The following is a 14105-nucleotide window of genomic DNA, read 5'->3' on the forward strand; positions in this document are numbered from 1 at the left end:
TATGTGTAGTTTATTTTGTTGGTGGAATAAATCAAATGAGAGATTATTATCATAAAAAATAAACATGCAGAATTGGTTCACATATAATTGTCTATAGATAAAATAAAATACAATTCTGAATAGCAAGAAAAAGTGCAAATTTAGTTAAAAAGTTCATATAAAAGTAGGTTTCGTACCTTTGCAATAGATTTCAGCTGGTTTGACATTTTTGCAAGACTCCTGGCGGACACAGTTTCTGATGTCCAAGTCATATTTTGTGCAAACCAGTGACGTTTCCAGGTCCTAATATTTTTTATAAAAGCTTACTTTAGTATTTGAGAATTTCTTTCCTCACTTTCAGTCAGTAATGTCATACTGTACATGAAAGTTTGTCATAGAAGAGAACTGATTTGTTTAATAATAATAATAATAATAATAATAAGGGTAATAATAATAATGATAATAATAATAATAATAACAATAACATTAATAATAATAACAATTGAATTCATAAGGTTTCTCAAGAATCCATTCTACTATACTTGAAAGAAGACAATGTACAGAAGAGACCTGGATGTCGGTGTCTAATGATCTCAATGTAACTTATAGACAAAACAGACACGAAGTTTACCTGCTCATTTTCCCCATACCATTCATAGTTCTCAATGATATCACCACATTCTTCACCAAGCTTCTTGCACACAAGGTTCTTGAAATCCTTTGTTAAGTTCAGGGGACACACATACTCGCTCATATCTCGATATTGGACCTTAAGTCTGCCTCCGCACCTTCTCCTGGTGCTGAATCTGATGCCACCTGTAACAAGTGAAAAATCCTGCTTTATTCTCTGTTATGTGGAAACAGTGTTGCAACTTTGAATAGTCTACTAAAGTATACACTACTAGTATAATATACTAGTACTGTATTTTATATGTTATATGAAATACAAAATGCAAACACGCAGACTCATAACACCTCCTCCAATAATCACAAACAGAGCATTTTCCTCTGCAGAGACTGACTGTTATCAAATACAGTATGTGAAAGTATTCACCTGCACAGTAGACAGACACCAGTTCTCCACCACACTGGCCCATGACTCTCTCACACTGCCCAAGTTTGGACTCAGAGCCCTGGCAATGGACATGGTAGTACTCATCTGATTCTGACCAAGTAGTTCCATTTTTTTTAAAGAGGAGTGCATTGCCACAGCCTAGCTCTTGGCAAACTATTTGTGAGTGTTTGTCGTCCCAGTGATCACTGCACACCCTGATGCCATCGATCTTCACCTGACTAGAGCAATTCCCTGATAGTGTAACCACTGGGGCTTCTGGGAAAACAGAAATATAATATCAACAAAAACAAGAACAATAGTGTAGGTTGCCTATAGGCAACCACACTAACAAAAAAATCCCCCATCCCACAACCACACTGATCTGATAAGTCTGAATTAAAGCTGGGGTAATAGAGATGTCATTCAAAAAACGTACTTCAAATAGTCCTGAGTTGTATATATATCGACTAAGGCCTAAATAACCCTCACCCAATAATGCTCAACTCTATATGGAAAATAAACGATAATTTTCTCCATTTCAGCATCAATCCATCTTTATATTAAATCATCTTTTGTACACATACATAGCTGTATATTCTCATAGTAATAATTGCTATAAAGTGATTGTTCGGTAACAAGCGTCTCCCCGTTTCCCCAGCTTTTTAGCAATCAGAAAAACTAATGTTTTGGTCAGGGACATGAATGTAATCAAATCAGGAGAGAGAACTCATACAAATTGAAATTGGAAGTGATTAAACAAAACAAAAATGGAAATGGAAGACTAAAATTTAAGCTGATAAATGATCTTTGAGGGATTGTAAGCATTTTCTGCTTACTAAAGAGTTGGAGCGATGGGAAGACCCCTGTTACTGAACAAACACTCTATAGCAATGATTATTATTTTTAATTGTATTGTATTTTTTAGTAATTGGTATTACTCTGGCATTGTAGATAGACTCCTTGGTTCCCAAAGGGTCTCTCTTCACTCTCACAGTCCCAGATAGTCTTGGGTTCCTTCACATCGCTACAGTTGAAGCTCTTCACCCACATAGGAGAAGAAAGCTCTGATGCCGTATGGTTTGTATAACCGCCCAGGTTGAGATGGCGGCACAGTTTCTCTCCTTCTTCTTCTGTCCAGCCACGTTTAGATACCATCCTGGAACCGTTCTTGCTATAAACAAACACATCTCCCTCAAAGCCTCTTCCATGCTCTTGTGGATATTTTAGCCTGATCTTCTGCCAGTCTAAGATGAGAAGGAACAGGGACAGAGCACACTTAATGAAAACCAAGAAATATAAATGAGTGTCTCAGTTCAAGAGTTCATTGTAAAATCATAGCACATGGTCTATGTTGACAAATGAGCTGTACTTAATGGGCTACTGTAACGGTACAGTAAAATGGACTCAGATCAAAGCATTTAAAACATACCAGAACACTGGAGGCCACCAAGAGAGCAATGACCTTTGCCCTGCAAAGTAATGTTACAATCTGACACCTTGGAGCTGTTTGCAGGACAACTCAGTTCTGACACGACATCAGGTGGACCTTGTGGTCCAAAGAATTTAAGAGGCTCTCCGGTCTCGCCACACTGAAGCTCCCTACAGATGGTATTTTGGACATCAGTGTTCCTCAGGGTTTCCATGCAGACTGTATGTTGTTCGCCTTGATAGAGTATCTTCAGATTTCCAGAGCAAGTATCTCTGGAATCCTTGAAATCGACCTTGACACTGGCTGCATGGAAAATCAAACAGTAAAACAAATTACATTATTATGTACAGTGATAAAATATGTCACAAGTGCCACTGAAATTATGTTAGATTTTCCCAGGAGTCTTTGGGGAGGAGGTTGTGTGCATCGTCGATACGGCAATCGTGGACTGACACCCCCCTGCAGGAACCTGAGAAGAGAGAGAGAGAGAGAGAGAGAGAGAGAGAGAGAGAGAGAGAGAGAGAGAGAGAGAGAGAGAGAGGAACAGGTGAAAAGCAGCTGTGGAGGTGAGAGGGGTGGTGGAGGGATGTGAAAAGCATATAGGCTTCTGGGTGGTTTGGGCAGGGTATAGGTACAGTATAGTGCCAGATTGGTGTGTAGGGCGGAGTGAAGGTGTGTAACGTTCTCCGCCTCCTGAACATCTGTTGCCCCAATTCCATTTCTGTTTTATTTTAACTTCTTATTTTTAGAACTTAGTGTAGAGCACTGTGAATTGCCTTGTTGTTGAATTGTGCTGTACAGATAAACGTCCCATGTCTTGCCTATAACAATCTACAAACAAACAAATTAGCAGAATGCATATTATAATAGTTTATTTTTCAAAGGATATTTTACCCAAGAAGCAAACCACAAAGGCCGGTTTGTCATCACAGTCGGTCTCTCTGTGTTTTGTCACAATGATGCTTTCCGTCAGGTTGGTGGTGTGTTTGGTCGGGTGCATTGCCAGGATGGTCACTCTCCCCTTTCTGTTCTGTTTGATGCCAGTTAAGGCATGTCCACAGCCCAGGTCTTTACACAGCATTTCAGAATTGCTATGAGTCCAGGTGTCTGCACACACACCCCCACAGCCTGCATGGGTGCACACCTGCACTGTCCCCAAACACTGTTCTGTCAGCGTTGCATTAATAGCACCTGTTGAAAAACAGCATATAGTGAGGACATCAGTCAAGTGTTACTGTACTATATTCTGTGGATTACAGGAATGTGTTGTTTGCTAAAGTGGCACTAAGTAACTTTCTTTAATTAATAAAATGTAGATTGCGTCAAAGCCAAAGGTCATGTCTCACCTAGATTCAATTTATACCTGAGCAAGCAGGCAGGCTCTATTAGCTCAGTTGTAAAAATGTCAGCACAGGAAAACAGGTCAAATTCCGGATTAGAAGAGGAAAGTTACATCATGAGCCCTCATCATAAACATCACACTTTTGAATCAAATTTAACAACCCACTTGCTTCTAGCTCTGAGGTTGCCGCCTGTCCTGTCAAGTCCACTTAGTGGATTTAATGTATTTGTAATGCCTTCTTACAGATTTTCTTATCTAGCATTTGTTTTATTCAGTTTCTCTTAACTTTTAATTTTACTACTTTGGCTTTGATTTTACAATTTCATTGTGATTTCTGTGTTACATTTTTTTGTCTTGGGGTGTGTGTGGATTATGATTTATTATTTACAGTTAACTTATTTTTGGTTGATCATTGTTATTTGGAAACCTCTTTATGTAAACTTTATGATGACTTGAACTTTCTTTTTAAGATGAACAATATTTTGAGCAAAAGTACAAATAAAAATACACTGTTAAAGAGGGTAAAACACATTACCTGAACATTCCACCAAAGCAACACTGTGATTGGATGATGCTGTGTTGATCTTTGGACAGTTGAATATTGATTTCTCAGTGGAGGAGCAGTTGTAGGACTCACTCCAAACATCATCTTCCATCCCAGGTTCTCCAGAAGGAACATGAGGGGATAAAGTCATTTTAGTGGCATTCCCACAATGCATCTGTCGACACACCACATTAGCAGTGTGGTTCCACGTCTCATTGGCCCCTGAGAGATAGTAGGTCTTCCCAGCATGCTCTACTGCCACCTGGCCAGAACAAGACGTTTCATCCTTCATGAACACTACCTTGTGGTCTAAAGGAAAGGGGGGGGTATCAGATTTCTTTATTTTTGATTGTGCTGCTGCCCCATTAAGAAACATTCATAAAGTAATCAACTAAAAGTTACAGTAAAATACTAAATGACCACTCTTCCAACATCTGCAATACTTTAATACAATAATGCATCTTACTCAACTGACATGAGCAGCATTGGAGGTGCATGCTACAGGGTCATTGTACTTGGCCATGCAGTGCCACAGTGACTTCTCAATGCCATTGCAGTTCACACTGTACAGTATTCTAAGTTGGCGTGTGCTGATGGTTGTAGTGTGAAGCACCTTCTTTGGGTCAAATATGACCGATTTACAACTTTCTTGAATCATAAGTATTGTATTTTTCACCTACTTGCCTCAATACCTTATAATGTCCTCAAGGCATGTGGACATAACAATGCCGATCAGCAGTTTCAATCGTTTATTCAACTTTGTTGCACCCTAAAGGTCATTACACACCGGCGATTATGCGAATATACGCAAAATTCAGACTCGTTCCGAATAAATAAAAGATGCTTTTTCTTTTCGCTTTTTCGCTCCGTGGAAGCTTGCATTGACTTTATAAGTTTTTTTAAGTATTATTCACATGAAAAAATCGCCCCCGGTGTGTAAGGACCTTTAGTGTTCCCGGTCAAAAATGCCATAACAAATTAATGGGAAAGACTATATTATGTTCATCCAGGAGATGGAAAACACACTGGCCATGATACTGACCATGATACTGGCATGATACCAACATGATAATGACCATGATACTGGCATGATACCAACATGATACTGACCATGATACTGGCATGATACCAACATGATAATGACCATGATACTGGCATGATACCAACATGATACTGACCATGATACTGGCATGACACCAACATGATACTGACATGATGGAGGGTTAATAGTTAAAACAGTATATGACCTTACCTCTTTCTCCAATTCAGTTGCTGTGCTGAAACTACCAGTTATATAAATGTATATTACCTGAGCAGGTCAGTGTTGATGGAAGTGATTGGTCCTTGTCACAGATAAAGTTGTGTGTGACACTGGTGCCACAGCGCAATTGTTTACACATCATATCAGCACTTATTTTGACATTTTGGTGGCAGGTAATTTTCCAAATGTCACCCTCCTCCACCACCAAGTTTCCAGAGCAGGCATTGTCCCCGTCTTCTATTCGTAAGTTGGGGTGATCTGTTTAACATAAATCCTTATGTGTACTGTAAGTGGCATTAAACATTTGAACACTACAGAAGTACATTATATGCTGTGTATCTATCTATATTATCTATATTCTAATTGCAGTGTTGGATTTTTTTCAAAGGATATTTTACCGAAGAAGCAAACCACAAAGGCTGGTTCGTCATCGCAGTCGGTTTCTCTGTGTTTTGTCACAATGATGCTTTGAGTCAAGTTGGTGGTGTGTTTGGTCGGGTGCATTGCCAGGATGGTCACTCTCCCCTTTCTGTTCTGTTTGACATCGGTGAAGACTTCTCCACAGCCCAGGTCTTTGCACAGCATTTCAGAATTGTCATGAGTCCAGGTGTCTGCACACACACCCCCACAGCCTGCATGGGTGCACACCTGCACTGTCCCCCAACACTGTTCTGTCAGCGTTGCATTAATAGCACCTGTTACAGCAAATAGTGAGGACATCGGTCGAGTGTTACCAAACTATATTCTGCAGGATTTCAGGATCTGAATGTGTTGGTTAAGTAAGAACACCAAATGTGATTCAAACATGACAGAATTAACACATTGACTGCCAGAATTATTTCATATTTTTTTAGCCAGTGCCAGAGTTTTTCATTGTAAAAAAAAAAGTACTCAGGAGCCGAAATACAGACTTTTTAAGTTTTAAGTTAACAAGGAAGTGGATAGGAGTCTAGATCTTCAACTAATCATATCTCCTTGGTCTTTGGGTGAAATTGAAACGTGCGATTGGCACGTGGCGGCTTTTAAGCGGTTCGCGTAGATCTACGTGATTGGCAGCCCAAATCATAATCATCACAATTGTTGAATCAAATGTAATAATTTTCTCTTGCTTTTATCTCTGCAGTCTCCCCATGTCCTGTCAAGATCACTCAATGGATTTATTTTATGTGATTATTTACAGACTTTTCATCTAGCATTTGTTTTATTTAGTTTCTCTTTAATGTCATTACTTTGGCTTTGATTTTACAATTTCATTGTGGTTTCTGTGTTTAAAGTTTTTGTTTCGCTTGTGTGGATTATGATTTATTACAGTTCCTTGTTTTTGGTTAATTGGAAACCTCTTTGTTTAAACTCCTCCTTGTTTTTTTAAGATGAACAATATTTTGAGCAAAAGTACAAATAAAAATTCACCGTATCAACATTTAAAGAGGGTAAACACATTACCTGAACATTCCACCAAAGCAACACTGTGATTGGATGATGCTGTGTTGTCCTTTGGACAGTTGAATATTGATTTATCAGTGGAGGAGCAGTTGTAGGACTCACTCCAAGCATCATCTTCCATTCCAGGCTCTCCAGAAGGAACATGAGGGGATAGAGTCACTTTAGTGGCATTCCCACAATGCATCTGTCGACACACCACATCAGCAGTGTGGTTCCACGTCTCATTGGCCCCTGAGAGATAGTAGTCCTTCCCAGCATGCTCTACTGCCACCTGGCCAGAACAAGACGTTCCACCCTTCATGAACACTACAGGTACCTTGTGGTCTGAAAGGGGGGGGGGGGGGGGTTAAAATGTATCTCTTCTTTTATATAGTGGGGGGGGGGTTAAAATGTATGTCTTCTTTTATATAGTACCAGGCCAGTTATTAGGATATTATTTTGAAGTAACAAGGTCCTTTTTGGACAGGTTGTCTCACATAAGGTCATTCTGTCTATAGCCAGACAAGTGGATGTAGACAAACAATCAGACAGATAAAGATTATGTTTAATTACTCCTGCTGCCATGACTCCTTTAAGAAACATTCATAGTAATGATAAATAGTATACAGTAATAAATGTTACAATACAATATTAAATGACCACTCTTCCAACATCTGCAATAATATACAGTAATACAATAATGCATCATTATCTTACTTTCACAGGTGACATGAGCATTGGAGGTGCACGCTACAGGGTCATTGTATTTGGCCATGCAGTGCCACAGTGACTTCTCAGTGCCATTGCAGTTCACATTGTCCAGTATTCCTAGTTGTCGTGTGCTGGTGGTTCTAGTGTAAAGCACCTTGCAAGAAGACATTCAACATGTTACGAATAAAATGCAGATATTCATTTGAACTTATGTACAGTATGTATGTATTCTATATATGCATAATGCAATGTACAGTATTGCATGCATGCAGTACATACGGTACATACAGTATACAGTACACACACACACACACACACACACACACACACACACACACACACACACACACACACACACACACACACACACACACTGTCCCAATCTGAGCCACACACAGGCTGCAGACCCATGGAACTATTGACATAAACTGCACCATAGCAATCACTGGGACGCTGGTTGTCCATGAGTGTTATGTTGATCTTTTCTGTTAATAGATAAAGGGAAATAAGGCAGTTTTAGTCAATTGGATTTGACGTGGGGAAAAAAATAACTTAATTTTTAATCGAATTAATCTCATGGATTTTATATTATGTTTACCCCTTTCTCCAAGCCAGTTGCTGTGCTGAAACTACCAGTTAAATAAATGTATATTACCTGAGCATGTCAACGTCGATGGAACTGTTTGGTTCCTGTCACAGGTAAAGTTGTGTGACACAGTGGTCCCACAGCGCAATTGTTTACACATCATATCAGCATTTATTGTGGCATTTTCATTGCAGGTAATACTCCAGATATCACCCTCCTCCACCACCAAGTATCCAGAACAGGCATTGTCCCCCTCTTCTAATCGTAAGATGGGGTGATCTGTTTAACAAAATGTTACGGAAGTATGTTAAATGCCATGTGTACGTGCATGTGTGTGTGTGTGTGTGTGTGTGTGTGTGTGTGTGTGTGTGTGTGTGTGTGTGTGTGTGTGTGTGTGTGTGTGTGTGTGTGTGTGTGTGTGTGTGTGTGTGTGTGTGTGTGTGTGTGTGTGTGTGTGTGTGTGTGTGTGTGTGTGTGTGTGTGTGTGTGTGCGTGCGTGTGTGCGTGTGCGTGCGTGCGCACAAGTGTGTGCACGCAAGTGTGTACAGTATGACACATGCATTATGTAATGCAAGTCTGTAACACCTGTTAGAGATAAGAACATGGATGAAGACTACAGAGGTAAACAACCATACCTGAACATGTGACGAAAGCAGGTTTAGAACATGTAGCAGGCTGAGGATCACAATGCCACAGATGTTCCACTTTTTTTTCAAATCCTGTACAATTAATTCTCTTTTTGCCTTTGGAATTGTAGCCCTCTGGGGATGTCATTTTTGAAGGGTCCGGCATATTTTTTTTTGAGGTGCCACATTTGAGATCTTTGCACACAAGGTCAGCTTGTTTTTTTCCTTTAGGCCGAAGGAAACCAACATTTCAGATAGTTTTTCCATGCACTTCATGTAATTCCAAATAAAATATCACCACTACTAATAATAATAACAATAATCATCATCATCATCATCATCATCATCATCATCATCATCATCATCATCATCATCATCATCATCATAGTCTAGACTGGACAAAGACACTACATAATGTGAGAGAGGCAACCTACTACTTGTAAAAGGACCATTAATGATCAGAATATCACAGGAATCATGTCATTTAAGGAAACATTGCACAAACATTTAATTGCAGAAAACAAATGTGTGCATGCATAAAGTACAGGCAGTGTAACTCTTACCAAAGTTGTCAGAACAGACATAGTATTGTGAATTCATCCCATTTGACGTTGTGTTGAATTGAACAGCTCCAGCACATTTAAAACCATCCAAACTCATGCCAACGTAAACTACAAGTTAAAAAAAGTCATTAAAATAAAATAAACATAAGAAGTTAATTTTAACAGTGACTGAAATTAGAATAAAGCACCTGCATCTTCATCACATCCATATAAAGGACATAACACATTGTATGGACATAAAAGGGACAGACAGACAGCCAGACAAACAAACAAACAGACAGACGTGTACGACAGGTATTGCATAACCAGGTGGGGCTTGCATTCCCAAGGACAATAAGCCTCATGTCTTCTTCTGGTTCTATGATACACAGAGGATGCATAACATGTTTTATCTGTAATTATTTCAACAATGTACACAGTTCTCATCGATGTATTCTTTCTTCATTAACAGAACATTGTGAAAGTTGAAAGAAAAGCTGTCACTTGCCTTGTGATGTCACCCGTCCGGTGGCTGCTACGTAGAACAGCAACAGGAGGAGGGACCACATTGTCACTGTAGCTCCTGACTACAGAGTGACAGAGGAGTCACCACAGTGGTTTATAAGGTACACTGCTGGAGGGCCGCCCACTATCACTCTGAGTTAACCCTTAAATAGAAAAATGGTAGTTTTCAGAAAAACTTGTATTTTTCATCATTAAAGCTTTTCAAGTTAAAGCTGCAATCCGTAAGTTTCATGTCGTACCCAGGATTTGAACTTCTGCTGCTCTGACAAGAGGAATCCCCACTTAGTCTGGGGAGACAGTGGGCTTATGGCTTCAGGTAGTTCTACTCGTCAACCTGTAGGTTTCCTACCCAACAACAGGGTCTAATGGAAGATGGTGAGACCACGTCCAACCACTGCAGATATATATTGTATATTACCGTGTGGGCTCCACCACTGTATTGTAATTCTCTAATGACCCTACAGACTTGACCTGTTCATTTACCCTACATATAACATCATGACATGAATATTTCCTGAGTTCATCAAAAGTATCACTTGCCAAGCATATGCATGAATAAACTTTCTGATGTCCTCTCAAATAGAAAATGTTTATACGGTTAAAACATTTTTATTTTAATAATTTCTAATAGACCCTACAAATGTTTAATACAATCCTTGTAGCTTAGATAATGTGACTGAATTACTTATTAATGTGCTTTAATTAAAAAAAGATAGTAACTGCACTCAGATAATACACTTAAATTTATAGTTTTATTCTTTGAATTTACATGAAATATTGGATTATTAATTTAGTCAAACCATGTAAATTGCTCAATCTATGTTTTATGTTTTTATTTTTTCTGGGGGGGGGGCTGTGAATTGGGGCAGCTGGATGTGGGATGTGGTTACAGAGAGTAGATCACACCTCTCACGCTAGAGACATAGGCTGTGAGTCTGCTGAAAGAGCTAATCTATTCTGTATATGCAGTAAACCAGCTCAGACCCTCTTCAGAGACCTACTTATAGGACCAGTTGAGAAAGAAAGGGTGGATGATGAGGTAATTGTGACTGGGCTTCTCTCTGCTGGGCTTAGCTGAACATGTTTTTTTGTCTATACTCTAATTTAGAAGACACTTAAAGTCGCACTATGTAACTTTTATGCATGTTAATACAACTAGACCATACCCGGTGAAGTGCGCAGCCGGGATTCAATTCATGCCCTGCAGCAAGCAGGCAGGCTCTATTAGCTCAATAGTAAAAATGCCAGCATTTGCGCAGGAAACCGGGTTCAAATCCAGGGTAGAAGAGGAGAGTTACCTTGTGCAACTTTAAGTGAATAATTAGTGTTTGGGAAAGTTTTGATTACCATATTTGCACATAACTGGAATTGTTGAATAGCACCCAGGGAGCAGTTAGGGGTTCAGTACCTTGCTCAAGGAGTTTGATATGATGCCGGGAGGATTCAGGATCAAACTGGGAACATTTCATTTTCAAGGTGACCCCTCTACATCCTGAACTACTGTTGCCCTTGACACTGGTTCCTGTTTAACTGCATGGAGAGTGAATGAATGGCCAAATGTGAATTAGAAAAATTAACCCATCAGTGGCTTGCTCAGAGTGAGCACACAGGGGAGCAGCTAGGGGTCAAGAGTCTTGCTCAATTATCGTATAATATAATTCCTGTCAAGTGTCAAGTGTTTGATTAAAATTGGAAGGTTTTTGTTGTGCCCAAATTATGTTATGTTGAAGTGATCAAATGTTCAGTACAACTGAAGTTGACTGTAGGTTTTGATGGAGGAGCCAGTTTAGCAAAAACACAGCCGAGGTTAACATCACAACCACATGCTCCATCAAGGCAGCAAAGGTGCTTACACCCTGACAAAAGTGTTGGTTTGAGATATGCTCTTGTGAAATATTAAACTGCTGATTGCATATGTTGCTTATTTATTCAAAGAAACTCTTCTTTACGTTTACTCTAGAAGGGGATAAAAGGAAGTGTTGTGGGCATGGTTCAGGAGGTAGGACGGCCACTTGGAAATAAGAAGGTTCCTGGTTCGACCCCCGTCTCCTCCTGGATTACTGTCAAAGTGTCTTTGAGCAAGACAGGCACTGAACCCATAACTGCTCAAGATGAGCAGGTTGGTGCCTTGCATGGTTTCCTCCACCATTGGTGTGTGTGAATGTGTGTGAATGGGTTGCACATTGTAATTCGTGGATACATTTGGATTTGTCTTGAAATGACTTTGTTAAAACAGATTATTATCTAACAGCGCAAAGCTTTGCAAGTTAACTTCATTGCACCTCAGCAGCTCCTCCACTTCCCTGTGGTAGACTGACTCATCGATATACCACACTGGTGTCATATGTATACCTCATGACAGCCTCTAAAAGTTGTTTTGGAAAAGTAGTACCTGAAAATGTGTAAACCACAGGATGTTTATGTCTGCTGTGTTGCATGTGGGTTTTTTTCAGCCCCTAAGTTATCTTCTACAGAACGGCTCTGATGCGTGAACTCTGGAGCGCTCCCCCTCCCCTCATAAGTGACAAACAGTGCATGTGTGAGTGCCAGGACACAACATGGAGACGATTTGTGAAAAAAAAGTTTGGAGCGACGAAAATAGCCGAATTAGCGATGCTCTAAGCTCCATTCTAGCTGTGGGAGGGGTCTGCAGAATGGAGCACAGGGGCTTCTATGAAAAAAGTCAACTGCATCAGGTATGTTGGTGAATTATTATAGGCAGATACAATCCACATGTATTTTGGTCTGGCTCTCTCCTTTAACAACATCGCATAACCGCACATAACCACATATTCCATCAAGACAGTAAAGCGTGCTTACACCCTGACATACATGTTGGGTGTCAGATGTGCTTTTGTGAAATACTAAACTGCTGATTGTACATGTTGCTTAATATTTATTCAAAGAAATTCATATTTAGTGTATGTGTAGAAGAGGATTAGAAGAAGTGTTTGTGGCCGTGGTTCAGGAGGTATAACGGCCACTTGGGGATCAGAAGGTTCCTGGTTCGACCCCCGGCTCCCCCTATGGGTTACTGTCGAAGTGTCTTTGAGCAAGACGTGGGCCCTATCTAACGCGTGCCGCCTTACCCTTATGCCTAAACCTTTTTGGCATTTTTTACTATTTTGAAAAACATTTAAAAATAGTTCAAATAGCCTATAGTCGATCTACAAGCTCACAACGTGTTGATGTAGATCGGCTGCTTGAACTATTTTAAAATGTTTTTCAAAATAGCAGGTTGGGCCTGGGCCGTGGCGTGACGGTCCAGGCACCCTACGCTGCAATGACAGCGTGTCGCGGGTTCGACTCCCGTTCCCGACAACCTTTGCTACCTTTGCCCCCCCCCATCTCTCTCCCCTTTTCCTGTCAGCCTATTTTCCCCATCCCTCTCTAAAATAAAAGGTATAAAAAGCCCCAAAAATATATATAAAAAAAGATGAGCAGGTTGGTGCCTTGCATTATGCACCCACTCACACACTGATGGTGGAGGAAACTATGCAAGTTTCATAGTTTCCTCCACCATTGCTGTGTGAATGGGTGAATATAACATTGTAAATGCTCATTGTAATTATTGGATAAAGGCTCTATACTGTAAATGCACCATTTAACATTTGTGTTATTATTATGTGTCCTGCATTTCTCTTGAAATACACTACCTTTGTTAAAAACACATTATTAGCCAACAACCTGGTTGCAGGTTGGCAGAGGTGGACGAAATACTCGACCCCAGTACTTGAGTAAGAGCAGAGATACTCCTGGTCAAATTTACTCCACTACAAGTAAAAGTAGCTCAGTCAAAATCTTACTCAAGTAAGAGTAAAAAGGTTAGGGGAGGGCCGCCCAGTTTGAACACTCTGACACAGAGGAGTCATCATCCCAGTGGTTTATAACAGTGGTTATATATTTTTTTAGCTTGAGACCCAATAGTATATCGTTGCCAACTCAATTGGATCCTCAAACTGTCGTTCAAACCACCTAACTCCAACTTGTGGAGTTAGGTGGTTTGTCCCCCATTGATTAGAATGACGAAGTCAGACAGAAAAAAACCTTATCTCCTCATGAATGGTCAAAAACCTCATAACTC

At 40.0% G+C, this 14105-nt stretch overlaps 1 protein-coding gene and 1 long non-coding RNA gene across 5 annotated transcripts in view; both read right to left on the reverse strand.

The window, feature by feature from the left end:
• LOC308084209 (scavenger receptor cysteine-rich type 1 protein M130-like) overlaps positions 1-7895 on the reverse strand; it is a 12224-nt gene extending 4329 nt beyond the window's left edge. For all 4 annotated transcript variants that reach the window (XR_013933063.1, XM_080426748.1, XM_080426747.1 and 1 more), the window contains exons 1-8: positions 7749-7895; positions 4340-4657; positions 3357-3653; positions 2463-2765; positions 1972-2277; positions 1034-1309; positions 611-795; positions 177-282 (exon numbers count right to left, since the gene is read on the reverse strand). Coding sequence is in view for 3 of the 4 variants with exons in the window: in XM_080426748.1 (XP_080282874.1) it covers positions 177-282; positions 611-795; positions 1034-1309; positions 1972-2277; positions 2463-2765; positions 3357-3653; positions 4340-4657; positions 7749-7806 (1849 nt within the window). In the remaining variant the exon portion in view is untranslated. The remainder of the gene's footprint in view (positions 1-176; positions 283-610; positions 796-1033; positions 1310-1971; positions 2278-2462; positions 2766-3356; positions 3654-4339; positions 4658-7748) is intronic.
• A 221-nt stretch (positions 7896-8116) lies between these two features.
• LOC308083380 lies at positions 8117-9750 on the reverse strand. The gene is made up of 4 exons (XR_013932993.1): positions 9518-9750; positions 8964-9179; positions 8398-8607; positions 8117-8227 (listed from the first exon to the last, which is right to left on the reverse strand). It is a non-coding gene; the product is annotated as an uncharacterized lncRNA (long non-coding RNA).
• Between the last annotated feature and the right edge of the window lie 4355 nt (positions 9751-14105).

The sequence above is a fragment of the Gymnoscopelus braueri genome (assembly GCF_963280865.1).
Source record: "Gymnoscopelus braueri genome assembly, chromosome: 4".
In the NCBI taxonomy this organism is placed as follows: Eukaryota; Metazoa; Chordata; class Actinopteri; order Myctophiformes; family Myctophidae; genus Gymnoscopelus; species Gymnoscopelus braueri.